Source organism: Hemiscyllium ocellatum, chromosome 16 (genome assembly GCF_020745735.1).
Source record: "Hemiscyllium ocellatum isolate sHemOce1 chromosome 16, sHemOce1.pat.X.cur, whole genome shotgun sequence".
Lineage (NCBI taxonomy): Eukaryota > Metazoa > Chordata > Chondrichthyes > Orectolobiformes > Hemiscylliidae > Hemiscyllium > Hemiscyllium ocellatum.
Genome location: NC_083416.1, coordinates 57,861,159 through 57,888,722, shown reverse-complemented (window position 1 = coordinate 57,888,722; position 27,564 = coordinate 57,861,159). Strand labels below are relative to the sequence as shown.

Here is a 27,564-nt window from a genome sequence, read left to right as displayed (position 1 = left end):
CCTTAGATGTCCAGTTTCTGACAATTCAATTCATGTGATATCAGGCAATTACCAAATGCACTAGATACACCAAAGTTTATAATCCCCGATAAAATGCCAATAACAAGTCCAGAATTATCCATGTTCATAGTCATGTTAATGCAGGTAAGTGATAACACTGACATCCCTCCCAACATGTGGAGTGTTATCCACAGATTTCCTGTTTACAAAAAGCAAAACCAATTCTGATTCAAATAATTACAATTTCAGCTGTCCACTATTAGCCATTGGCTAAGAGATAGAAGATGGTGTGATGGTACTATTAAGCAACACTTACACAATGAAACATTGCAACAAAATCTAGTGCCCAGATGGAGTTCTGTTAGTTCATCTTGGATCCTGATGTCATTACATCTTTGGTTGAACTCAAGAGATGAATTGAAAATAATCGAAAGCAAAAATTTAAATCAAAACAGTACTTGATCTTGTGTAGCAGGACATTGATTTCAATCTTCCTAATATTTCGATGAAAGATGCTTCTGTTTATCCAGGACTGGATGTCAGACAAGCAATATGACAAGTTGAAAATGGTAGAGGGAGGTGCTGGTGAGGTAGACCTAAGTGTCATCAATGTCATCAACCATGATACCTTGTGTTGTTTTGGATGATAAGTACAATTACCAAGATTCAAATCAAAAATAAGACATCCATTTTATTTGCATCACTTTCTGTAGGTGATGTACAAAATATCTTTGAGGATGTGACTAGAAAAGTTGATGAGGGTCGAGCTGTGGATGTGGTGTATATGGACTTCAGCAAGGCATTTGATAAGGTTCCCCATGGTAGGCTCATTCAGAATGGGATTCAGGGGAACATAGCTGTCTGGATACAGAATTGGCTGGCCAACAGAAGACAGCGAGTGGTAGTAGAAGGAAAATATTCTGCCTGGAAGTCTGTGGTGAGTGATGTTCCACAGGGCTCTGTTCTTGGGCCTCTATTGTTTATAATTTTTATTAATGACTTGGATGAGGGGATTGAAGGATGGGTCGGCAAGTTTGCAGATGACACAAAGGTTGGAGGTGTTGTTGACAGTATAGAGGGCTGTTGTAGGCTGCAGTGGGACATTGACAGGATGCAGAGATGGGCTGAGAGGTGGCAGATGGAGTGCAACCTGGATAAATGCGAGGTGATGCATTTTGGAAGGTCGAATTTGAAAGCTGAGTACAGGATTAAGGATAGGATTCTTGGCAGTGTGGAGGAACAGAGAGATCTTGGGGTGCAGATACATAGATCCCTTAAAATGGCCACCCAAGTGGACAGGGTTGTTAAGAAAGCATATGGTGTTTTGGCTTTCATTAACAGGAGGATTGAGTTTAAGAGTCATGAGATCTTGTTGCAGCTCTATAAATCTTTGGTTAGACTGCACTTGGAATACTGCGTCCAGTTCTGGTCGCCCTATTATAGGAAAGATGTGGATGCTTTGGAGAGGGTTCAGAGGAGGTTTACCAGGATGCTGCCTGGACTGGAGGGCTTATCTTATGAGGAGAGGTTGACCGAGCTAGGACTTTTTTCATTGGAGAAAAGGAGGAGAAGAGGGGACCTAATTGCGGTATACAAGATAATGAGAGGCATAGATAGAGTCAATAGCCAGAGACTATTTCCCAGGGCAGAAATGACCAACACGTGGGGTCATAGTTTTAAGCTGGTTGAAGGAAAGTATAGAGGGAATTTCAGAGGTGGGTTCTTTACACAGAGAGTTGTGGGAGCGTGGAATGCATTGCCAGCAGCAGTTGTGGAGGCAGGGTCATTGGGGACATTTAAGAGACTCCTGGACATGCATATGGTCACAGAAATTTGAGGGTGCATACATGAGGATCAGTGGTCAGCACAACATTGTGGGCTGAAGGGCCTGTTCTGTGCTGTACTGTTCTATGTTCTATGTTCTAAAACATTGCATTTTGTAAAACAAAATGGAGATTGTTGGTTTGATCTTTTCATCATTATGGTGTAATCAATTGTGCAATAAATTCCTAACATATCCATGCTGTTTTTCCAGAAATTGAGGGAATCTAATCAAATTACAGACTAACTCTCCAACTTCTGCTGAGAACAAGTTGCCTCCCTCTTCAATGAGAAATGATGTCTGACGAAAGGTGAAAAATAGACAGAAGAAAACTAACCGAAAAGTAGAAATGAAATATTACATTATGTAACTTAAATACTTAGTATTTTATGCTAGGAATACTGTGGTGAGTATCCCACCTCCAGACTCCCCAAAGCCTATCCATGATCTGTAAGGCACAAGCCACTTCCCATTTTCCTGGATGGATGCAGTTCCAATAACACTTGAGCACATTTAATTGGCACTACATCCACAAGCATTCACTCCCTCTACCATTGATATTCAGCAACAACAATGTGTACTGTCTACAAGATGCACTGCAGAAATTCACCAGAGGTACTTAGACAGTACCTTCCAAACACATGACCACTTCCATCAAGATGGATAAGGGCAGCAGATACATGTGAACACCACCACCTGCAAAGTTCCCGTCCAAGCCACTCACCATCCTGTCTTGGAAATGCAGCACCATTACTTCATTGTCATTAGTTGAAAAATTTGAATTGTCTCCCTAAGAGCATTGTGTCTACCTGCAACACATGGAGTTCAAGAAAGCAACTCACCACCATCTTCCCAACGGCATCTGTGGTTAGAATTTGGCCAGCCAGTGACACTCACATCCCACAAGTGATTTTTTAAAAAAAGCTTTTAAATACATTAACGTGCATTAATCACAAGACCTATGTTGCAGGAACTCTATGACTTTACATTAATATGCTGGCCTTCATATTAGAAACAACTTATGCTGTATGTTTTCACAGGTCTGTATCACGAGTTTCTGCCTTTCATTGTACTGGGATGTTTGATGGTGCTTTCAGCAATTCTGGCCTTGATTCTGCCTGAGACATTCAAAATTCCACTCAAAGACACGATTGATCAAATGGAGAAAATAAAGAGGTAAATGTGTACAGTTTTATAATTTAATCTGTTTCTCAATTTACGTTACAGAGCAAAGATTGTCTTTGAGCAAGGATTCATTGTAGTAGACGTTCTGTAGAAGCACATTGAAAGATATAAATAGACAATTAAGGAAAATGAAACTGTTTTATGATGAAGATATGTGTAATTCTCTAATACAAAATTTGAGCAGATGTTGAGGGGACAAATGGGTTTAGTTTATTCTGAAAGTGATTTTGAAAAAAAAGGTATGCAGAAATGTTGATTGCAGTGTTGATTTTCAGAAGACTTGTAGCTCAGATTGAGGTTCTGGATATAGGTTTGCTGAGCTATCGATAATTGGCACTCGAAAGATGTAGTCAGGAACAGGGTGAACAGGGAATCAAGAGGGAATGAGATGGATATACAAAAAAGAGCTGAGCCTCTATGAGAGTCAATTTACTGTCCGTGATTTTTTATATGTCATCTCCTGTTTCAGAATTAAGGGGTCAAGTCTATGTAAACGATGGGATATTTGGTTCATTCAAGTTCCACATTTCACTTTGTAGCAAAGAACCATTGGGTTTTTCATACTTACCAGTGCCCCGACCACCATTACAACCCCCCAGCCCCCAAGGGCACACACCATACCTTCAGCCCCAACTCACTGTTGTCTATAGCCCCATCATTCCAGGATCATTGAGGTTGAATCTTGAAAGTTCCTTCCTCTTATTATCTATCTCTATTAACCACATTCAATTAACACCCCATCTTCAAAGTTTTATCATTTATGTTAGCAAGTACCCATTGTGGCTGTGTTGGGGTGCTCTCATCTCTGAATTAGAAGGATGGGAATTCAAATCCTGATTTTGAGACATGATGGTTTATCTGGTTATTATCACATTACTGTTCTTGGAAACCCACTGTGTGTAACTTGGCTGCATTGTTTCCTACTGTGAAAAAACTAAGCACTACCTTTCAAAAGTATTTATTTTGCTGTCAGTCCCTTTTGGGCATCCTATTGTCATGCAGGATACTTACAAATGTACTTTTATAATTAATAAAGAAGACTGTTAAAAGAAGTTATAGCAACTAATGCCACTGTTATTTTTCTCCCATGTTGATTAGCATGGGGACTTGTGTTGGCACTCCAAGGGACCACCAACATTCAGGCTAACATCTTCACCAGAATTTCAGATCAGCAAATGTAATGCAGGTCTGGCAGCAATTTCATAAGCCCCTGATCTGTAGGTCTCAATACAACAAGTTGCACCAGATTAAATTGCAAAACAATTGATACATTACATGATAATAGGAATGAAATTCCATTTGGAATTCCTGCCAGATTTATTTCGGAACACATTAACAAAGTAAGCCAAACACATATATTACCTTGATGTTTCTTCCTGCCTTAGCTTGAACACATTTTCTTTGTGTTCAATGCCTCCCTCCATTGAATTGTCATTGAATTTTCCTATCAAACTGACGATTGAAGTATGCTGATCACTAAAGCACATTAATTATATTTCCATTTCCAGAAAACCCAGCATGTTTCACTCTTAGTTAACTAATGCACAGTAATGTTTTGTTATATCAACAAACTTTATTATCATATCATCTGACACTAAATCTTCTTGAATTAATTGACATAAAAACAATCTGCTGTGAAAGCGCTAAGTACCCAAGAAACTAAGACTGGAAAATTTCAATGAATTTTTACATGACGTGTTATTGTAATTTCCTCACAGGTTCAACTGTAAAAGGAAACACAAAGATCATCCTTATCAAGGTGAAACAACTAGAGAAAACAATATGGTGATCACTAAAAGGGAGGATATATAACCCAGCCTTGGACACAGATTGGCAGAAACAGTTAATGAGCAATCCTTTCTTTTCACTTTATGTCATAAACAAATATTATGTCCTTTTCAAATATACTTAGCAATGCAATTTCTGAGAAGATTTGTAGCTCAGGTTGAGGTTCAGGTTGTAGGTTTGCCCACTGAGCTGGCAGATTTGTTTTCAGACATTTCATCATCATACGAGGTAACATCATCAGTGAGCCTTCAGTGAAACACTGGTGTTCTGTCCTGCTTTCTATTTATGTGTCTTGGTTGGTTCCGGTGGGTGACATCATTTTTGGGTCTTTTGCTTAGAGGTGGGTAAATGGGAGCCAAGTCAATGTGTTTATTGATGGAGTTCAGGTTTGAATGCCAGTTCTTGAGGAATTCCCATGCATGTCTCTGTTTAGCCTGTCCTAGATTGGATGTGTTGTCTCAGTCGAAGTGGTGCTCTTCTTCATTTGTATGTAAGGATACTAGCGGGTTACATCTTTTGGTGGCCAGTTGGTATTCATGTATCTTGGTGGCTAGTTTTCTGCCTGTATGTCCAATGTAGTGTTAGTTACAGTCCTCGCATGGCATTGTGGTATATATCGCACCATACATTGAAGATATCTCAGAGATGACTACCAGACTTCTCCAATTCCTTGGCACCATGGTAGCCCACAAACCTACCAACACACTGAAACAGCTCCTAATCAACCTAAAGGATCCCATACCAACAACCAGCAATATGAATGTCATTTATAAAATACCATGCGATGACTGTAACTAACACTACACTGGACAAACAGGCAGAAAACTAGCCACAAGGATACATGAACATCAACTAGCCATCAAAAGACATGACTCACAATCACTAGCATCTTACAGACTAGAACTCCATCAATAAACACATCGATTTGGAACACATTTACTAAACTCTAAGAAAAAGAATCGGAAATTTTATCACACACCGGAACAGACCAAGACACATAAACAAAAAGTGGGACAGAACACCAGCGTTGCACTGGAGGCTCGCTGACGACATTACCTAGTATGGTGGCGAAACGTCTGAGAACAAACGTACAAGTTCAGCGAGCAAACTTACAACCTGATGCTTAGCAATTTAATTACGACATTTCAGGACCACATTGAAATATTCAGATCACTAGGACAATGCACTATTTTATACTTCCTACATTTTCATTCATTCATTTGGAACCGATAATAATATATACTTTTGTAATAAAAGCCTGGAGTCATAATTTTAATCTGAAGCTATACTATGGGATGAATTTTGACAATTGATTAATGGAGACCATTATGGAGCACGAATTACCCATAACAGGAACAAAGATGTGGCTGTAATTTTGTGGCCACATAGTTTAAGGATGTTAATATAGAGCTGGATGGTCAGCTTGGGTAGATGGTAGCCCAGTATTTGTACAGTAACTGTAGTCTGTGACAATGCTCAGTTCTCCTGTGATTTATTTATACTATCATTTCCCTGAAATTATTTTCTGCTTAGTGATCTGAGAGTTACAATTATTATTCTTGCCAGGAATCAAGATTTTTAAATCTATCATTGTTGATTGATATATCTGTGAGTAATAAATTTATATCAACAGATTACAGCAGTTAATTGTGAATCATTTATGGAATTCACTGAAACACAATGAATTTTATTTAAGATTTTTCTTCTTTTATTTATCTTGTCTGAGTGTCTTACTCATGGCAAATAAAGTTAGTATCAATGGAAGTCCTCATTGTGCAATTTTGTTCAAATAACAACCGAAATTGGCGAGTGGCCAAAATAGCCTCTTTTATTCAGCTCTCACAGCACAAGTTCGCGGCAGTAATAAAACCACCTGATGAAGGAGCAGTGTACCGAAAGCTAGTGCTTCCAATTAAACCTGTTGGACTATAACCTGATGTTGTGTGATTTTTAGCTTCCTATTTTGAAGGAGTTGTTTGCATGCAAGTTGTTGCAACACCTACTACCTTTAGAAAAGCAAGAGTAAAACACAGCTGGAGAGAAAGTAAATGCGCAAACAGTAAGCTATGAAAGAAATTAAGTGAGCTCAGAATTTACCGCAGCATATTGCAAAAGGGTCTTGTGGTGCAGTCATAATGTCTCTACTTCGAAACCAGAAGGCCTGGATTCAAATTTCACTTTGTCCAGATGCATGGTATAACATGCCAGAACTGGTTGCTTAAAATAAATTTCTAAAATGGATTGCCCAATCACAATGTTTACAAATTAGCAATATCTCTGTATGTTGCTATTATCTTTCTGTCCAGGTGATTATCTATTTGTTTCATAAAGCTATTGATATATAATATTCTCTTTCTTTTAGCATACATTCACCAGTCTCCATTAAATAATAAAATTTAAACAGCCTTTTCACACTTCAGTTACTAAATTTGAGGCTAAAGGCATCTTGTTGGAGGATCTTTGACTGTGATTAAATGTCATAGTTGGCAAAAATCTTTTGCAATTCGAGCAAGTGCTGAGACCAGAGAAAATGGAAGATAAAAAGTTCAAATGTCCAATGATCATAAATCTAAAGACACCAAGGTTAAACATTAAAATGTATCTGGCCTGAAGCAATGTCAGATTGTTCATATTTGGATTTAAGTTCAAACGTTCATTTATTCAAAACAAACTCAAAACCCATTGCAGTTTACTTCCAAAATAATTCTCAAACTAAATCTTTTGTTTAACTGTTTAAAACAAGGGGTTGCTGTTTCAGTCAAAGATGAGGGTAGATTTTTTTTTTCTCTCTCAGAAGGTGACATGACTACAGAACTCTATCTCAAAAGGTATGGAGGCAATGTCATTGAAAATTTTTAAAGTGGTGAGAAATAGATTCTTGTGAGGTAAGAGAATCAAAGGTCATCATGGATAGATGGGAATGTGGAACTTGAAAACCATACAGATTAATCATGATCTTATGGAATGGTGATGCAAGCTCAAAGATAGCGTTCCCTCGAAACTGTATGGATGCTAGTCACTGCCACCAGTGGATCTTGCAGCTAGGAAGAGAATTTGCTCAAAGTCTGAATGGCATATTTCTGGTCTTAGATCATATGTTGTGTGACCACTGCATTCTTTCAATGGTGCAGATTTACTGACCCTTACCATATTCCAGTCCATTCAAACATGACTGTCTTCATAGCTTATTTAGATAGTAGTCAAAATTGCAATTTTTTCTTACATCTTATTTGGCATATCAATTGACAAGTTAACTCTTAGTTACTCACAGAGCTATAAGTTTGCTACTTTGCAAATTACGAGAGAGGAAAGCAATCAAATGGATCGCATAAGCAATCATGTGTTGAGAGATATAGTGAAACACATTACCCAAGTATCGCACTGTACAATGTCTGTTTTGCTTTACATCCCTATCTTCCTTCAGTCAGACATATTTTGTTAGGGTTCACACCCACACAGACACACACACACACACACACACACACACATTGTCTCTGCCATTGTTGTAATTAGTGAACAGTGTTTGGCTAACTGATATTTCAGGTTTTGCAGTTGTGACAATTCTATGGCTTTAAGAGGCATATTTAGTCCATTTTTTTTTAAGAGACATTTTAAGACAGAGGCTTTGAGCTGTCTTTTGAAAGCCTATGAACTAAACAGCTTGTGAGGCCTTGGTTTTTTTTTGAAATTAAGAACAATAGAAGTAGCCTAAATAAATTATCCAAGCATCCCAGAACCAAGATTTTTAGAACATTACAGCGCAGTACAATCCTTTTGACCCTCGATGTTGAGCTGACCTGTGAAACCAATCTGAAGTCCATCTATTCTACACTATTCCATTTTCATCTATATATCTATCAAATGACCATTTAAATGTCCTTAAAATGTGTGAGACTACTACTGTTGCAGGCAGTACATTCCAAGCCCCTACGACTCTCTAAGTAAAGAATCTACCTCTGACATCTGAACTGTACATATCACCCCTCAATTTCAAGCTATGTCGCCTCGTGCTAGCCATCACCATCTGAGGTAAAAGGCTCTCACTGTCCACCCCATCTAACCCTCTGATTATCTTGCATATCTCAATTAAGTCACCTATCAACCTTCTTCTCTTTAACAAAAACAGCCTCGGGTACCTCAGCCTTTTCTCATAAGACCTTCCCTCCAAACTAGGCAACATCCTAGTAAATCTCCTCTGAACCCTTTCCAAAGCTTCCACATCCATCCTATAATGCGGTGACCAGAACTGTACGCAATGCGCCAAGTGTGCCCGCAGCAGAGTTTTGTACAGCTGCAGCATGACCTAATGGCTCCAAAACTCAATTCCTCTACTAATAAAAGCTAACACACCGTATACCTTCTTAACAACCCTATTAACCTGGGATGGCAACTTTCAGGAATCTATATACATGGACACCAAGATCTCTCTGTTCATCCACACTACCAAGAATCCGACCATTAACCCAGTACTCTGCATTCCTGTTACTCCTTCCAAAGTTAATCACTCACATTTTTCCACATTAAACTCCATTTGCCACCTCTCAGCCCAGCTCTGCAGCTTATTTATGTCCCTCTGTAACCTACAACATCCTTTGGCACCATCCACAACTCCACCGACCTTAGCGTCATCCGCAAATTTACTAACTCATCCTTCTATGCCCTCATCCAGGTCATTTATAAAACTGATAGACAACAATGGCCCAAGACAGATCCTTGAGGTACACCACTAAACACTGGAGTAACTGATTTCCAGGATGAACATTTCCCATCAACCACCACCTTCTGTCTTCTTTCAGCTTACCAATTTCTGATCCAAACTGCTAAATCGCCCTCAATCCCATGCCTCTGCATTAGCCTAACATGTGGAACCTTATCAAATGCTTTACTGAAATCCACATACTTCACATCAACTGCTTTACCTTCATCCACCTGTTTGGTTGCCTTCTCAAATAACTCAATAAAGTTTGTGAGGCACGACTTACCTTTCACAAAAACATGTTGACTATCCCTAATCAATTTATTCCTTCCTAGATGATTATAAATCCTACCTCTTATCACCTTTACCAACACCTTACTAACAACCGTAGTAAGGCTCACTGGTATATAATTACCAGGGTTGTCTCTGCTCCCCTTCTTGAATAAGGGAACAACATTTGCATTAGTTTTTCAGTAGTAGCGGCTGCTGGGGTCTTGAAGATGTGGAAGCTGTTTTTTTTCTCAGTTCCAGCTAAAATCTGGGAATTCTCTTCCAGCTCCTGGAATTGCATGTGAGACAATCTGTTTTTTGAATTTGCCTTTGTCAAAGTTGTGTTTATGGGATGTTACTATATTGGAACAATTACTGTTTTCGTAGTAAAACAATCTATTATTCTGTTAAATTTTCCAACAGAGCTAAGTTATTCCAACTTATTCTTTCTTTTGTTGTATTTTAACAATAGTGTGTGAATAAAGAGTGTTTAATTTCAAATCTAGTATTTTGACCAGTCAAAACACATCTGGAATGCAACACTGAGCTTTAAAGTAAGAAAAAAATTAGGGTCTAGACTTTCTTCTGAATATATTTTGAGGGGTTTTGACCTAGCCGGTAGCATAGTCATAATTTTTTCTTTGAAAAGTGTGGACAGTTTAAAAATACATAACCTCGAGACTTATGTTTCAGAAATATCCCCAATTTATAAGCCTCCTATTAACATAAATTAAATGAAAAAGACTCCTGTAGCATGGTTAAAAAAAAACTGACTTGCACATGTTAACTTTTAGAACCCACCATACACTTGCATGTTGCAGCAGAGCACCTCTCCAATACAGAGGCAGATGCTTTGGAGACACAGACCCATAATGTAGGATACACAAGCAACTAGCATTGAAAGGCTACAGCAGGAACACTTTGCACACAGGGACAGGTATCCAGTTCACAAACTGGACCAGGCTACATTTCACGGTTGCTCACTTGCTCTCTTAGTGCTGCTCACTTAGTGCCTCTCTGCATGCTTACTGCAACCATACCTTGCATTATCTTGCTTGTTAGTGCATTGGCACTTCAACCAGAGCCAAAGGCTGTCACTGCAGCCACAATAAGGTATTCTTTAGAGCAGATAAACAGGTAAGCTGCTTGTTAGTAGGGTCTGATCAGACCAGAGTGGAGAAGTATCTTAATGTATGGTACTCTGAGATGTCCATCTAGCATTTGGAAACTTGTGACAGCTGCCTCTGTGGCAAACACTCTGCAGGCTCATTCAGCAAAATGGCCATGTTAAAGACTGACTGGGGTTATCCCTCAGTCCAGCCATTGGGAAGAGTGCTATTGGTCAGGAGGTCCCAGTGCCATCACCCATGGGCACAACCTGCAGACAAATGAAGGCTTCACTACAGTTGGTCATCTGCTTGGGGCGTTTTCAGTCAGAAGCTTTGTCCCAGTATAGTCCAGGGGTTTAGTGGTCTATCCATTCAGGTAAGCACAAGCATTCAGGGAAATCACATCATCTTGGTTGGGGAGCTGAAAAAAACAGTAGCTAAATGGGTCTTCTCTAATATGTCCAGTTCTGTTCATTGAACTCACTCAGAGGTCTGGAATGGATACAGGCCATTTTGGTGTCGACATTTCTCAGTTAATTGGATGTCGTTTGTACTCTCTGATCTGCAAGTGCCTGGAAAGTGCTCTGAAATGACTCAGCATCTGGTAAGTTAGAAACTCAAAAGAGTGGCACAGAGGCTCAGTGGTCGGCACTGCTGTCCCACGGTGCCAGAGATCTGGCTTCAGGTGACTGTTTGTGTAGAATTTTTATATCCTCTATGTGGGTTTGCTCTGGTTTCCCCCAAACCGTGCAGCTTAGGTGGATTAGACATGGGAATGTGGAGTTGTGGGTATAGGGTGGATCTCTTTGGAGGGTCAGGGTGGGACTTGAAGGTCCAAGTAGCCTGCTTCCACAGTGTAGGGGTTCTATGAAAAAAATGAATTCATGGGCAATGGGTTTGTGATCATCCTGATATCTTGGGTTCCTATTCATTGATTAGAAAAGTTCAAACAAATGATTGATAGAGTGTAACCTGCCAGCTCCAAGAAATAAAATTATAGCAATCAATGCCCAGAGACAAGGGGCAGTTCAGGTACAAGGAGAACCAAGAAAATGGAAGATACATGGGGAAAAGATGCAGGCTGGAGAGGAGAATTCTGCCATTACAAGCTGTGAATTCAATACACTCATTGTCGACTGTCTCTTTGTCCTCTGGGATTAATGAATAGCTATCAATTGTCACAGGTTATTACTTTTCTGGTTTATTTAACTGGTACATTATAGTCTGTTGGCTTCTTAATAACTTCAAAAAATTGCTTTAAAATTATTGACAAGTCACTGATTGGGTGTTTTTCCTATTTATGTCTTCTGAACCCAATACCTTGCACATATTCTTTTCTGTTAAAAATTAGCTGATAGATTGTCAACAACTCTATTATCTTTGTCACGCTTCATTCCTAGTAAAGGGCAAGCTAAATTGACCTTTGTCTTTTATCTACTAGTCAATCTTATGATCCTTTTTATTTATCAAGCAAATATTTGATAATCAAATGTAAAATATTACATTTTGATACAATCTATTCTTGTATGGGATGGGTGTTGCTGGAATGATTTTCAGGATACATTTTCAAATTACAAAGGTAATTGAATTATCACTCATTCAAATGTTCTATCAGGTGGAATTTTACAGGATCTAAGTGATGTAAGCCAAGGCAGGATGTATGTCAAAATCAAATGAGAAGTCTAGCAAGTCCAACATCAATATAAGGAGAATCTCGTGCCATCTTTTCTGCATTTTCCAATCGATGAGGCAAGTTTCTCACTAGTTGCCAAATAAAAGGAATTTTTGCTTGTTAAACATATTGTTGATGAAGTATCTTACCTCATTGATACTCAGGTTTCTAGTTTACCAAATTTGCCAAACGAAGTAGATATTGAGAAAATTTGATATGGAGCTCAGAGTGTGCTCCTGGCAGAAATTCACTCATTGCTTGTTTCAAATGAATGTCATATTAAGTATGATCAAACTGTACCTCAGAGTACAATCCATAGGCTCCAGACACACCCACACCCTCCATCTTCAAATATTGGCATCCAGCATTCACCAACTCCTCACAGCTGTCATGCCACCTTTCCTATAAAAGTGCACTGCATCATGGAAAAACCTATGTGCAGCACAGGACACACTGGTAACTAGCAGTGAAAGCAGCTGAGAGACTTTGCGTGCAGGACCAGGCACTCAGCGCACAAATTGGACCAGTGTTCATCTCAGTGCTGCTCATTTGCTCTCTTAGCACTTTCTCACTTAGTGTCTAACTACATGTTCATGCCATCCCTACCTTGTCTTGTCTTGGCAATTAGCACAGTCACATCAGCAGGCTTTGTCATTCTTACTTTCTTCAGCAGCTTACATGGCAAATACACTGAATATGCAGCAAGCTGGCAGACATGTCTCAAAGTCTTAGGGCTGTAGTCCTCTCGGAAGTCCATGGAGGCAACTGTCGGTCGGAGATCGCAGCACAGTAAGTCAAGGATAGAGCCCGATACCAGTCCAGGGCATTGACCACGGTCAGGTGTCCACTCGAAATGTTTCCAATCAGTGAACCTGTTAATTCTGTCATCCAGAGAGTGGGTCACAGTCAGTCTTGTGGCTCCACATCTCTCTGCCTAGGAATTAGGCTTAACTGAGTTGGAGAAATGTACAGCATCCAGTGAGGGATTTCTGCACTTCTCAAAACATCTTACCTGCTTTTACCTATCTGTGCTTTTAAATATTTTATCGGTTTCATTGAGATCACTCTTCATTTTTTTGAAACTCGGAAGAATATATAAGCTGTGTGTCCAATCTCTTTTCGTAGGATAGTCCCAATAACCTAGGAACAGGTCTGGTCACCCTTTGTTGCACTCACTCTATGGCAATAATATGTATTTTGAGCTAAGGAGATCAGAACTGTACACAGTACTCCAGATGCACCCCTATCAAGCTCCTGTACATTTGAAACAAGATTTCCCTAATCCTGTATTCAAATCTTCCGACAATGTAAGCCCTTAGTATCACAGAGTCATAGAATCATACAGCAGTGAAACAAAGCTTTCGGTCCAATTCATCCAGGCCGAACAGATATCCCAATCTCATCTGGTCCTATTTTCCAGCATTTGGTCCATATCTCTGTGGACTCTTCCTATTCATGTACCCATCCAGATGCCTCTTAATCATTGCAATTTTACCTGCCTCCACTTCTTCATCTGGCAGCTCATTCCATACTTGCACCACCCTCTATGTGCAAACGTTGCCCCTCAGGTCCCTTTTAATTTCTTTTCCTCTCACCTTAAATTTATGCCCTCTAGTTTTGGGCTCCCCCCAACCCTGGGCAAAAGACCTTGGTTATTCTCCCTATCCATGCCCTTCATGATTTTATAAACCTCTATAAGATCACCCTTCAGCCTCTGACACTCCAGGGAAAGAAGCCCTAGCCTATTCAGCCTCTCCTGATAGCTCAAACCCAGTCCCAGCAACATCCTAGTAAATCTTTTCTGCACCCTCTCTAGTTTAACAACATCCTCCCGACAGAAAGGAGATCAGAACTGTATGCAGTATTCTGAAACTGGCCTCATTGATGTCCTGTACAGCTGCAACATGATGTCCCAACTCTTATACTCAATGTTTTGACCAAGCATGCCAATCTGCCTCTTCATCACCCTGTCTACCTGTGACTCCACTTTCAAGGAGCTATGCACCTGCCCCCCTAGGTTTGGAATACTGCCCAGTGCCCTACCATTAACTGCATATAAGTCTTGTCCTGATTTGCCTCACCAAAATGTAACATCTCACGTTTATTTAAATTCAATTCCATCTGCCACTCAGCCCATTTACCATCTAATCAAGGTCCCATTGTACTCTGATATAATCTTCTTCACAGTCTAGTATACCACCTAATTTGGTGTCATCTGCAAACTTACTAACCATACCTCATATATCCACATCAAATTATTTTTTAAAATGATGAAAAGCAGTGGACCCAGGACTGATCCTTGTGGTACACCTCTGGTCACAGGTCTCCGGTCTGTAAAGCTGCCCTCTATCACCAAACTCTAGCTCCTACTTTCAAGCAAATTTTGCATCCAATTTGCTAGATCTCCCGACTCCCATGTGCCTGACCTTACTAACCAGTCTATCATACAGAACCTTGTTGAATGCTCACCTCTTCAGAAAATTCAATCAAGTTATTGAGAACACGTTTTCCCATGCACAAAGCCATGCTGACTGTCCCTGATCAGTGCTTCTCTTTTCAAATACATATAAATCCTGTCCCTCAGAATCCACTCCAACAACTTTCCCATAACTGCCATAATGTTCACTGGTCTATAGTTCCCCAGTTTTTCTTTACCACCTCTTTCTAAGTAATGCCACATCATGAGCTAACCTTCAGTTTTCCCGCACGTCACCCGTAGCTGTCAATGATACAAATATATCAGCAATAGGGCCCAGAAATCTCTTCCCTAGCTTCCACAAATTTCTGGGCAACACTTGATCAGGTCCTGAAGATTTATCTACCTTTATTTATTTTAAGACCTTCAGCACCTCTCTCTCTAGTTACTCTTTTGCCCTAATGTACTAAAAGAATCTCATTAGATTCACCTTAACTCTATTAGCCAATGGCAGTTCATGTCCACTTTTTGCCCTCCTGATTTCCCTCTTAACCCATCATCTACTGCCCTTATACTCCTCTGGAGATTCGCCTGAGCCCAACTGTCTATGTCTGCCATATGCCTCCTTTTTTTGACCAGAGCCTCAATTTTGTAGTCATACAGTATTCTCCTTCACATTGACAGTAATACACTGTCTCTGAGCTCTCATTATCTAAAGGCCTCCCACTTCCCAACCGTTCCTTTTACCTGTGAATAGCCTCCCCGCTATCAACCTTTGAAAGTTCCTGTCTAACACCATAATAGTTGACCTTACTCCAATTTAGAAATTTAATTTTTTGATCAGCCCTATCCTTTTCCATAACTATTTGAAAACTAATAGAAGTATGATCACTTCCCCCAAATTGCTCCCCCAGTAAAATCTCAGTTACTTGCTCTGCCTTATTTCCCCAGGGAACGTCAAGTATTGCTCCTTCTCTAATAGGTACATCCACATATTGCGTAAGAAAGTTTTCTTGTATACACTTAACAATTTCTTCCCCCTCCAAGCTCTTAACACTATGACAATCCTAGTCTATGTCTGGAAAGTTAGAAGCCCCTACCATTACAATCCTATTTTTCTCACAGATATCTGAGATCTCATTCCATTTTTGCTTCTCAATTTCCCAGTCACTATCGGGAACCTACAATACAATTCCAACAAGGCAATCACCCATTTCTTTTTCTCAGTTCCACCTTATAACTTCACTGAATGATCTCCCAGGAATATCCTCCCAAAGTACAGCTGTAGTGTTATCTCTAACCAAAAACGCCACTCCTCCTTCTCTCTTTTCTCCCTCTCTATCTTTCATATCCCATAACATTAAGCTGCCAGCCCTGTCCATCCCTGAACCGCGTCTTTGCAATTGCTATACTATCCCAGACCCATTTTCCAAGCCATGCCCTAAGTTAATCTGCCTTACCAGTCAGACCTCTTGAATTTAATTAAATGCAGTTTAATTTATGAGCCCTTTCTCATTCTACACCAAGCTCTTGACTGCCTTGATTATTTAGACTGCAAGTGTTATATCTGAATGCACAGGGGATAAGGAATGAGGTAAATGAGCTTTTGGCGCAGATCAAAATTGGCAGGTATGACATGGTGGGCATCATGGAGACATGGCTGCAACGGGATTAGGATTGGGAGCTGAATATTCAAAGATATACATCCTCTTGAAAAGATAGGCAGATCGACAGAGGTGGTGGGGTTGCCCAATTAGTGAGAAATGAAATTAAATCAATAACGAGATATGAAGTATGGTCAGATGGTGTAGAATCTGTGTGGTAGAATTGAGGAACTGTAAAGTTAGAAAAACCATAGCTGGAATCATATATAGGCCTCCAAATAGTAGTCAGGAGCTGGGGCGCAAGATACACCAAGAGATAGAAAAGATGTGTAGGAAAGGCAAAGTTACAGTGTTTATGGGGGGGATTTCAAGATGCAGGTGGACTGGGAAAATCAAATTGGTCGTGGATTGCAAGAAAAGGAATTTGTGGGATGTCTACGAGTTGGTTTTTTGGAGCAACTTATGGTGGACCCCACTAGGGAACAGGCAACACTGGATTGAATATTGTGCAGTGAAGCAGACTTGATAAGGGAGCTTAAGGTAATGGATATCATGATCAAATTAACTCTGCAATTTAAGAGAGGGAGAGCATAGAATCAGAGGTAACAGTAACCATTATACCCATTCATTATACCATTACACTCGTTCCTGATGAAGAGATTTTGCCTGAAACATCGATTTTTCTGCTCCTCGGATGCTGCCTGACTTGCTGTGTTTTTCCAGCACCACTCTAATCCTGACTGGGAGAGGAGCCTAACAGAAAAGACAGTGGAGGAGTTTCTGGGAGTACTTCAGGAGAGACAGCAGAGATTCATCCCGAGGAAACAGAAGCATGGTACAGGGAAGATGAGAAAGTAGCATAGAGTACAATAGGTGAATGGTGGTGGGGATGGAGGTGATAGGTCAGGGAGGAGGGTGGGGGAAGGTAGCAAAGAGAACAATGGGTTAGAGAGGAGGGTGGAGTGGATAGGTGGAAAGGAAGATAGGCAGGTAGGGCAAGTCATGGGGACAATACTCTATGCTACTTTCTCCCCTCCCCCACCCTCCTCTCATTTATCTCTCCACCCTGCAGGCACTCTGCCTCTATTCCTGATAAAGGGCTTTTGCCCAAAATGTCAATTTTCCTGCTCCTCAGATGCTGCCTGAACTGCTGTGCTTTTCTAGTACCACTCTAATCTAGGGTAGCATAAAAGCAAAACAGAAAGTATACAAAGCAGCGAAGAACAGTAGGAAAGACAAGAGTTATCCTAACGGAAGAGTGCTAAATTGGGGCAAGACCAACTACAGCAAAATGCGGCAGAAGCTGGGGAATGTGGTTTGGGAGCAGCTGTTTAAAGGTAAATCTACATTTGATATGTGGGAGGCTTTTAAAGAGAGGTTGATAAGAGTGCAGGACAGACATGTCCCTGTGAAAATGTGGGATAGAAATGACAAGACTAGAGAACCATGGATGACAGGTGAAATTGTGAGACTAGCGAAGAGGAAAAAGGAAGCATGCATAAGGTCTAGAAGACTGAAAACAGATGAAGCTTTGGAAGAATATCGGAAACGTAGGACCAATCTGAAATGAGGAATTCAGAGGGCTAAAAAGATTCATGAAATATCTTTAACAAACAAGGTTAAAGAAAATCCTAAAGTCTTTTATTCATATATAAGGAGCAACAGGGTTACTAGAAAGAGGTTTGGCCCACTCAAGGACAAAGGAGGAAAGTTATGCATGGAGTCAGAGAAAATGGGTGAGCTTCCTAATGAATACTTTGCTTCAGTATTCGCCAAGGAGAGGGACATGACAGATGTTGAGGTTAGGGTTAGATGTTTGATTACTCTAGGTCAAGCTGACATAAAGAGGGAGGAAGCTTTGGGTATTCTAAAGGGCATTAAGGTGGACAAGTCCCCAGGTTTGGATGTGATCTATCCTAGGTCACTGAGGGAAGCGAGAGAGGAAATAGCTGGGGCTTTAACAGGTATCTTTGCAGCATCCTTGAACCCAGGTGAGGTCCCAGAGAACTGGAGAATTTTTAATGTTGTCCCTTTGTTTAAGAAGGGTAGCAAGGGTGCTCCATGTAATTATAGACCAGTAAGCCTGACATCAGCGGAAGGGAAGCTGCTGGAGAAGATACTGAGGAATAGGATATATTTACATTTGGAAGAAAATTGACTTATCAGTGATGGGCAACATAGTTTTGTGCAGGAAAGGTCATGTTTTACCAACTTAATAGAATTCTTTGAGGAAGTGACAAAGTTCATTGATGAGGGAAGGGCTATAGATATTGCATGGACTTCAGTAAGGCATTTGAAAAGGATCCCCATGGTGGACTTATGGAGAAAGTGAATTTATGTGGAGTCCAGGGTGTATGTGCTAGATGCATAGAGAACTGGCTGGACAGCAGGAGACAGAGGAAGCAAGTGGAAGGGAGTTCCTCAAAACTGAACATATAACATTACAGCACAGTACAGGCCCTTCAGCCCTCGATGATGCATCGAGCTGTGAAACCAATCTGATGCCCATCTAACCTACACTATTTCATTATCATTCATATGTTTATCCATTGACCATTTGAATGCCCTTAAAGTTAGCAAGTCCACTACTGCTACAGGCAAGGCATTCCACACTCTTATTACTCTCTGAGTAAAGAACCTACCTCTGACATCTGTCCTGCCAAAAGACTGGAGGGTAGCAAATGTTGTTGTTCCCTTGTTCTAAAAGGGGAGTAGAATCAATCCTGGAAATTTACCCACAACTGAGGTAAGGCTCACTGGTCCAGGACTGTTGGCAAGGATTATAAGAGATAGGATTTATAATTATTTAGGAAGGAATAATTTGATTATGAATAGTCAACATGTTTTGGTGAAGAGTAGGTCATGCCTCACAAACCTTATTGAGTTCTTTGAGAAGGTGACCAAACAGGTAGATGAGAGTAAATCAGTAGATGTGGTGTACATTGATTTGAGTAAGGTGCTTGATAAGGTTCCCCATATTAGGCTATTGCACAAAATACATAGGCATGAGACTGAGAGTGATTTAACGGTTTGGATCAGAAATGAGCTAGTTAAAAGAAGACACAGGGTGGGTGGTTGATGGGACATGTACATCCTGGAGTTCAGTTACCAGTGGTGTATTGCAAGGATCTGATTAGGGGCCACTGCTGTTTGTCATTTTTGTAAATGACCTGGATGACGGTGTAGAAGGATGGGTTAGTAAATTTGTGGATGACACAAAGGTCAATGGAATTGTGGACAATGCTGAAGGATATTGCAGGTTACAGAGGGACATAGATAAGCTGCAAAGCTGGGCTGAGAGGTGGCAAATGGAGTTTAATGCGGAAAAGTGTGAGGTGACTCACTTTGGAAAGAGTAACAGGAATGCAGACTACTGGGCTAATGGTAAGATTCTTGGTAGTGTAGAAGAGCAAAAAGCTTTTTGTGTCCATGTTCATAGATCCTGAAAGTTGCCACCCAGGTTGATAGGGTTGTTAAGAAGGCGTACAGTGTGCTATCTTTTATTAGTAGAGGGATTGAGTTTCAGAGCCATGAGGTCAGGGTGCAGTTGTACAAAATTCTGGTGCGACAACACTTGGAGTATTGCGTATAGTTCTGGTTGCTGCATTATAGGAAGGATGTAGAAGCATTGGAAAGGTTGCAGAAGAGATTTACCAGGATCTTACCTGGTATAGAGGGAAAGTCTTATGCAGAAAGGCTGAGGGACTTGAGGCTGTTTTCATTAGAGAGAAAAAAGTTGAGAGGTGACCTAATAGGCATAAAAGTCGATCAGAGGATTAGATAAGGTGGACAGTGAGGGCCTTTTTCTTTAGATGGTGATGGCTAGTATGAGGGGACATAGCTTTAAATTGAGGGGACCATTCCTGCAAACAATGATGCCATAAAGATCAAAGCCAAAGGTTCTTCAATCTCTGCCCTAGCTTCCCAGAGAATCCTAGGATAAATCCCATTCAGCCCAGGGAATTTATCTAGTTTCACACTTTCCAGAATTGCTAATACGTCCCCCTTTTCAACCTGAATCCCATCTTGTCTAATAACCTGGCTCTCAGTATTCTCCTTGACAACATTGTCTTTTTTTAGTGTGAATACTGATGAAAAATATTCATTTAGCACCCCTCTTATCTCCTTGCACTCTACACACAACTTTCCACTACTGTCCTTGACTGCACTAATCTTACTCTAATCATTCTTTTATTCCTGACATACCTTTAGAAAGCTTTAGGGTTTTCCTTGAACCCATCTGCAAAAGACTTCTTATATCCCCTCCTGACTCTTCTTAGCTGTCTGTTTAGATCCTTCCTGAATAATTTGTAAATTTCAAGCACCCTAACTGAGCCTTCATGTCTCATCTTTACATAAGCCTCCATCTTCCTCTTGACAAGAGATTCAACTTCTTTACTAAATAACAGCTCCCTCACTCGACCACATCCTTGGAGAACTATGGCCGGTGGTGTTCTACAGGGATCAGTGTTGGAACCACTGTTGTTTGTGATATACAGAAATGATCTGGAGTAAGGTATAGTTGGTCTAAATAGCAAATTTGCAGATGACACTAAGATTGGTGGAGTAGCAGATAGTGAAGGGGACTGTCAGAGAATGCAGCAGAATATAGATAGATTGGAGAGTTGGGCAGAGAAATGGAAGATAGATTTCAATTTGGGCAAATGCAAGGTGATGCGTTTTGAAAGATCCAATTCAAGAGTAAAATATACAGTAAATGGAAAAGCTCTGGGGAAAGTTGATGTACAGAGAGATCTGGGTGTTCAGGCCCATTATATCCTGAAGGTGGCAATGCATGTCGATAGAGTGGTCAAGAAGGCATGCTTTCCTTCATCAGACAGGCTATTAAGAACAAGAGTTGGCAGGTCATGTTACAGTTGTATAGGACTTTGCTTCAGCCATAGTTGAAACACTGCATACAGTTCTGGTTGCTACACTACCAAAGGAACCGTGGATACTTTGGAAAGGGTGAAGAGAGCATTCACCAGGATGTTGCCTGTGATGAGGGCTCTAGCTATGAAGAGAGGTTGAGTTTATTATGATTATTTTCATTAGAAAGACGGAGGTTGGAGGGGGACCTGATTGAGGTCTACAAAATCATGAAAGGTATAGACGAGGTGGATAGCAAGAAGCTTTTTCCCAAAATGGTCGACTCAATTATGAGGGTGAGAGGGGAAAGGTTTGAGAGAGATATGCATGGAAAGTTCTTTACGCAGAGGGTGGTGGGTGCCTGGAACACGTTGCCAGCGGAGGTGGTAGAGGTGGGCATGATAGCGTCATTTAAGATGTATCTCGACAGATACATGAATGGGCAGGGAGCTAAGGGATATAGACCCTTAGAAAATAGGTGACAGGTTTAGATAGAGGGTCTGGATTGGCTTGGAGGGCTGAAGGGCCTATTCCTGTGCTGGAATTTTCCTTCTTCTTTGGTGTTCTTTGTTCTAGGAAACCAGAAGATTGGGAAGCTTACAAAGACCAAAAGAGGGTAACAAAAAAGAAATAAAGTGGGAGAAGATTAAATATGAGGGTAAACTAGCCAATAATATAAAAGAAGACTAGATAAATAAAGGGCAAAAGACAGGCAAAAGTGAATATTGGGCAGCTGGAAAATGATGCAAGAGAGACAGCAGTTGGGAACAAAGAAATGGCTGAGGAACTGAATAATTACTTTGCATTAGGCCTCATGGTGGAAGACACAAAAAAATTCTCAAAAATTCAAGAAAGAGAGAGCTGAGTATGGTTGCCATCACCAAGGAGAAGGTGCTAGAAAAACTGATTGGCCTGAAGGTGGATAAATCACCTGGGCCAGATGGACTACACCCCAGAGTTCTAAGGGAGATAGCTGAAGAGATAGTGGAAGCATTAATGGTAATCTTTCAGGAATCACTATAATCAGGGAGGGTCCCAGATAACTGGAAAATCACTAATGTGACACCTCTGTTTAAAAAGGAAATAAGGCAGAAGGTGGAAACTTACAGACCAATTAGCCTAACCTCGGTCATGGGTAAGATCCTGGAATCCATTGTGAAGAATAAGATTTCTAAATATTTGAAAGTGTTTGGTAAAATAGGGCAGAGTCAGCATGGTTTCATCAAGGGTAGGGTCATGCCTGACAAATCAGCTACAATTCTTTGAGGAAGTAACAAGCAAATTAGATCAAGGAGAACTAATGGATGTCTGGAGAAGGCCTTTGACAAGGTACTGTACAAAAGGTTACTGAGTAAGGTAATGACCATGGTATCAGAGGCAAGGTGCTATCACGGATAGAAGCTTGGCTGTCTGGCAGAGAGCAGAGAGTCCTCCTCAGGGTGGCATCTGGAAACAATTGATGTTCTGCAAGGCTCAGTGTTAGGAGCACAACTTTTCACTTTATATATTAACAATCTAGATGAAGGAACTGAGGGCATTCTGGCTACGTTTGCAGATGATACAAAGATAGGTAGAGGGACAGGCAGTATGAGGAGGCAGGGAGGCTACAGAAGCATTTGGACAGGTTAGGAGAGTGAGCAAAGAAGTGGCAGATGGAGATAATGTGGGAAAGTGTAAGGTCATGCACTTTGGCAGGAAGAAGAGAAACATGGACCGTTTTCTAAATGGGGAGAAAATTCAGAAGTCTGAAGTGTAAAGAGACTTTGGAGTTCTAGTCCAGGATTCTCTCAAGGTAAACTTGAAGGTTGAGTTAGTAGTTAGGAAGGCAAATACGATGACGCATTTATTTCAAGAGGACCTGAATATAAAAGCAGGGATGAATTCTGAGTCTCTATAAGGTTCTGGTCAGGCCACATTTGGAGTATTGTGCATAGGTTTAGGCCCCATATCTCAGGAAGGATGTACTGGCCCTGAAGTCTGTACAGACGAGTTTCACGTGAATGGTCCCAGGAATGAAGAGCTTAACACATGAGGAACATTTGGGGACTCTGGGTCTACACACTATGAAGGTTAAAAGGAGGTGATCTATTTGAAACTTACAGAATACTGAATGGCCAGGACAGAGTGGATGTTGGGGAGGAGAGACTAGGACCTAAGGGCACAGCCTTACAGTAAAGGGAAAATCTTTTAGAATAGAAGTAAGGAGAAACCTCTTCAGCCAGACAGTGGTGAATCTATGGAATTCATTGCCAAAGAAGGCTGTGCAGGCCAGGTCATCGAATATATTTAAGATAGAGACAGGTTCTTGATTGTGAAGGGGATCAAGGGTTACGGGGAGAAAGCAGGAGAATGGGGTTGAGAAACTTATTAGCCGTGATTGAGTGGTGGAGCAGACACGATGGGCTGAATGGCCTCATTTCTGCTCCAATATCTTATGGTCTTATTATTTGACTTGCTCCCCTTATCTACTGTACCAGTCTCAGCCCTTTTTTCAGGATTGCTTTGGTTCCTAACCACCTCCCCTTCCTAACAGTTTAAAGGCTCCCAAACAGCACTAGCATATGTCCCGCAAGGATTTTGGTCCCCTTTCATTTCAGGTGGAATCCATCCCTCTTACACAGGTCATTTCTATCCCTGAAGAAATCCCATGGTCCAAAAATGTGAATCCTTGCCCCTTGCACCTGTTCCTCAGCCACACATTCATCTGCTCTGTCCTCCTACTCGTATTGTCATGAGCACATAGTTCCAGTAGCAGTCCAGATATTACTAACCTTCAGGGTGTACTTTTTGACCTCCTGTCTCGTTTTCTATATTCACTTTGCAGAATCTCATCCCCTTCTCTTCTTGTGTCGTTAGTACCAAAGTGGGCAACAACCTCCTGCTGGTCACGCCCATTCATGCCAACAAGATGGCGGCAGAATAGGACACTTCAGCCGGGGCCCCTCTGCTTTGCCAGTTCCTTTTCCTTTCTATTTCCCTTCTCTCTTCTGCAGTATTTCTTCCCCCCTTCCCACCCCCCAAATTTTAATTTTTAACTTCTTAAACGTACCCGGAGGGAACGGAGAATGGAGGACATGGGTCTGAGAGTCAGCTGGCGTGAGAGACAAGTCTGAGACCAGGCTGGCACCGTAGGCAGGTTACAGGTTGCGGGAGAAGAGTCCAAGCCCAGTCTGGCCAGGAAGACAGGTCCTGGAGGTGGGTCCTGGAGGTGAGTGGTGGTCTTGTCCTGGTGCAGGAGGAGTGTCCGAGCCCAGGCCAACCAGGGAGACAGTCTTGGAGGCAAGTCCCAGGCCAGAGGGCAGTGCGAGGAGGAGCAAGGCCTCAAATTCTGAAACACAGAGGGCATTGGCTTAATGAAAAGGCCTGAAACTTGAGTACTTTCTAAAATAAACTATTTATTCTTTTACTGGACTTTAAGTAATTCTAGTACTTTAAAAAATTTTTTTATTTCTTCACTGGGCAATTTTAAATTCTGTAACAAACACTGACTTATCTGTAACTAAGTATCTTGTATCTAGGATGGTGCCAAGGTGGCCACATTACAAACTTTTCTCTGCGCTCATTCAAGTGCACATGACAAGAAAGGCAATGCTAATTTTTTCAGAATATTCCACCCTCTTCAAGAAATCCTTGACCCGGGCATCCAGGAGACAGGACACCATCCTGATATCTCACTGTCAGCTGCAGAAACATGTCTGTGCCCGAGAGTAGAGAGTTCCCTATTACAACAGATTGCTTGGAATTTGACATACTCCTCATTACAGTGCAGCCAATCACAGTACCAAAACCCTGGCTATCAGTGATATACTCCACAGAGAAGCCATCCATCCTAAAGCATCCAAAACTGCATACCTGTTTAAGATGGGGATAGCCACAGGAGTCTCCTGCACTGATTCCTTTCCTACCATACCTAGCAGTGAACCATCTATCTGACTGTAAGTCTGGTGTCTCCGCCTTTCTGAAACTGCCATCCATCATACCCCTTGCTCCTGTAAATTCCTCATTGCCGGTCCAACCAATCCATGCTGTCCAATAGGGTTCGCAACCAAGCACATTTCCTGCAGCCATAATCTCAAGGAACGTTCAAATTGTCCCTGATCTCCCACAGCTGACAGAAAGAGTACATCACCTTACTAAAAGCCATTTCTGCTCTTTAACAATTTATAGACCTAGAAATTATCTAAAACAAAAACACACACTAAAGACAATGTACTTCGCTCAAAAATGGAATGTTAGCACAGTCTTACTGCTCAAAAACACTGCTCTGGGATAACTTGATACCAAGCCTTAATTTTAAAGTCAATGAAGGAACGGATCTCAGAATAAACATGATTTTAAAAAGTCCCACCTTACTCACTATTATAGATACGCAAAAAAAAAGATTTCTAAGTTTTATATGTCTAAAACTATTTTCCCAATGAAAGATGATCGTCCAAATGGCCAAAATTGAGCCAGTATTTTTGGCTGCTTTATGTCTTCCACCCTCCTCAAACAGAGATTACATTAGCATTTCTCCAGTACACTGGCACCTTTTGTGGAAGTTTTGGAAGAGTCCTTACTTCTGATTTGCTTTGCTGCTGCCTCGTACTTTTAATTGGTAGTCACACATCTGCTATTGATTTATGAATAGTGTGGGAGTGGCCCATGTTTCGTACAGTTCAACTGCTCATTTTGTGCTGTGTCTGTTGTATATTTCTCCAGTGGGGATATTGTGATTAGAATGCTAAAACTACACTAGTGTCTCGATGATATTCATATATTTATTGAGCTGGTGGTTGCAAAGCAGTTTTAATGCTGGCTACTCACTTAGATTTCTCTTCACCTTTCTTATCTGGGAACTTGTGTAACCCCTCAGCAAGTTGGCTAGGTACCTTGACATCTCATTTATTTAGTGTTCTTGGAGCATGTTGGATTGTGAGGGTCCTGGCCTGTATTATATATATAACCTGTCAATTTTAATATAATTGTATTCTGTTTGGCTTAATTTTAATAGATGGGACAAACTAAGAATGGCCAAAGCTGAAGTTTCACTCTCTAAAATGAGTGGGATAAGGAGGGGTCAACAGACTAAGATTTCAAAATGCTGAAATGGGACCCCAACTTGCCCCTTGTGGGACGAAGAGCAGGCAACTTGTCTGCCCGTGTGGGAGGTGAATAAATCATTTAAATGTTATTGAAGTGAGATTGCCTCCCTTTCTTTTAACAATCATTGTAATTTTGTCTCATGTCAGCTGGGTTTTCTGTTCTTGGGATATCTGATAGGTAAGACAATGGCATCCATATGCAGCTCCAGCCTAACTCCAGAAACTCAGTACCATCTAGGACAAAGCAGCCCACTTGACTGGTATCCTGTTCTCTCCTTCAAGATCCTCTCTCCATCCATTGACACATCAGTGGCAGCAATCCGTGCTAACTCTAAGGTGTACAGCATGACCTCACCAGAAAGGCTCCTTGGAAAGCTATGACCTCTCCCATGTAACAGTGCACACCAGCAGGGGCATAGTAGCACCATCACGTTGTGAAGACAAAGCCTGCCTTAATATTGAGAATATCCTGTTTCGTGATTTGTGGCATTACCACCATGCTAAATTGGACATACTTCGTACAGATTTAGCAACACAAAACTGGGCATCAATGAGGCACTGGAGACCGTCAGCAGCCGCCGAACTGTACTTCCGCCAATCTGCAACCTCATGGCCCAATATATCCCCCACTCAGCCATTACCATTTAAGGTGCACCCTGGTTCAATGGAGAGTGCAGGAGGTCATGCCAGGATCAGCACCAGTCATACTTAAGATTGAGATAGCAACATGATGAAGCTACCATAAAACAGAAGCAGCCTAAATCAACCTGTTCTAGTACCTGTACAATACTGGCATCTTACCGACAATGTGGGTAATTGCCCTGGTTTTCCTGCACACGCAAAGCAGGACAAATCCAACCCAACCAAATACTACCCCATCAGTCTACTCTTGATCAAGCAGCACCAGCTCAGCAGCAACCTGTCAAAGGATAAATAGACAAAGTCTTCTCCCTGGGCTGGGGGAGTCCAGAACTAGAGGGCATAGGTTTAGGGTGAGAGGGGAAAGATATAAAAGAGACCTAAGGGGCAACTTTTTCACACAGAAGGTG

General features: G+C 41.1%; 1 protein-coding gene across 1 annotated transcript in view; it reads left to right on the top strand.

Moving 5' to 3' along the window:
• Nucleotides 1–24,354, top strand: part of LOC132823082 (organic cation/carnitine transporter 2-like) — a 105,036-nt gene extending 80,682 nt beyond the window's left edge. The window contains exons 9-10 of the mRNA XM_060836621.1: nucleotides 2,863–2,998; nucleotides 24,288–24,354. Coding sequence (XP_060692604.1) covers nucleotides 2,863–2,998; nucleotides 24,288–24,354 — 203 coding nt within the window. The remainder of the gene's footprint in view (nucleotides 1–2,862; nucleotides 2,999–24,287) is intronic.
• Nucleotides 24,355–27,564: the final 3,210 nt, after the last annotated feature.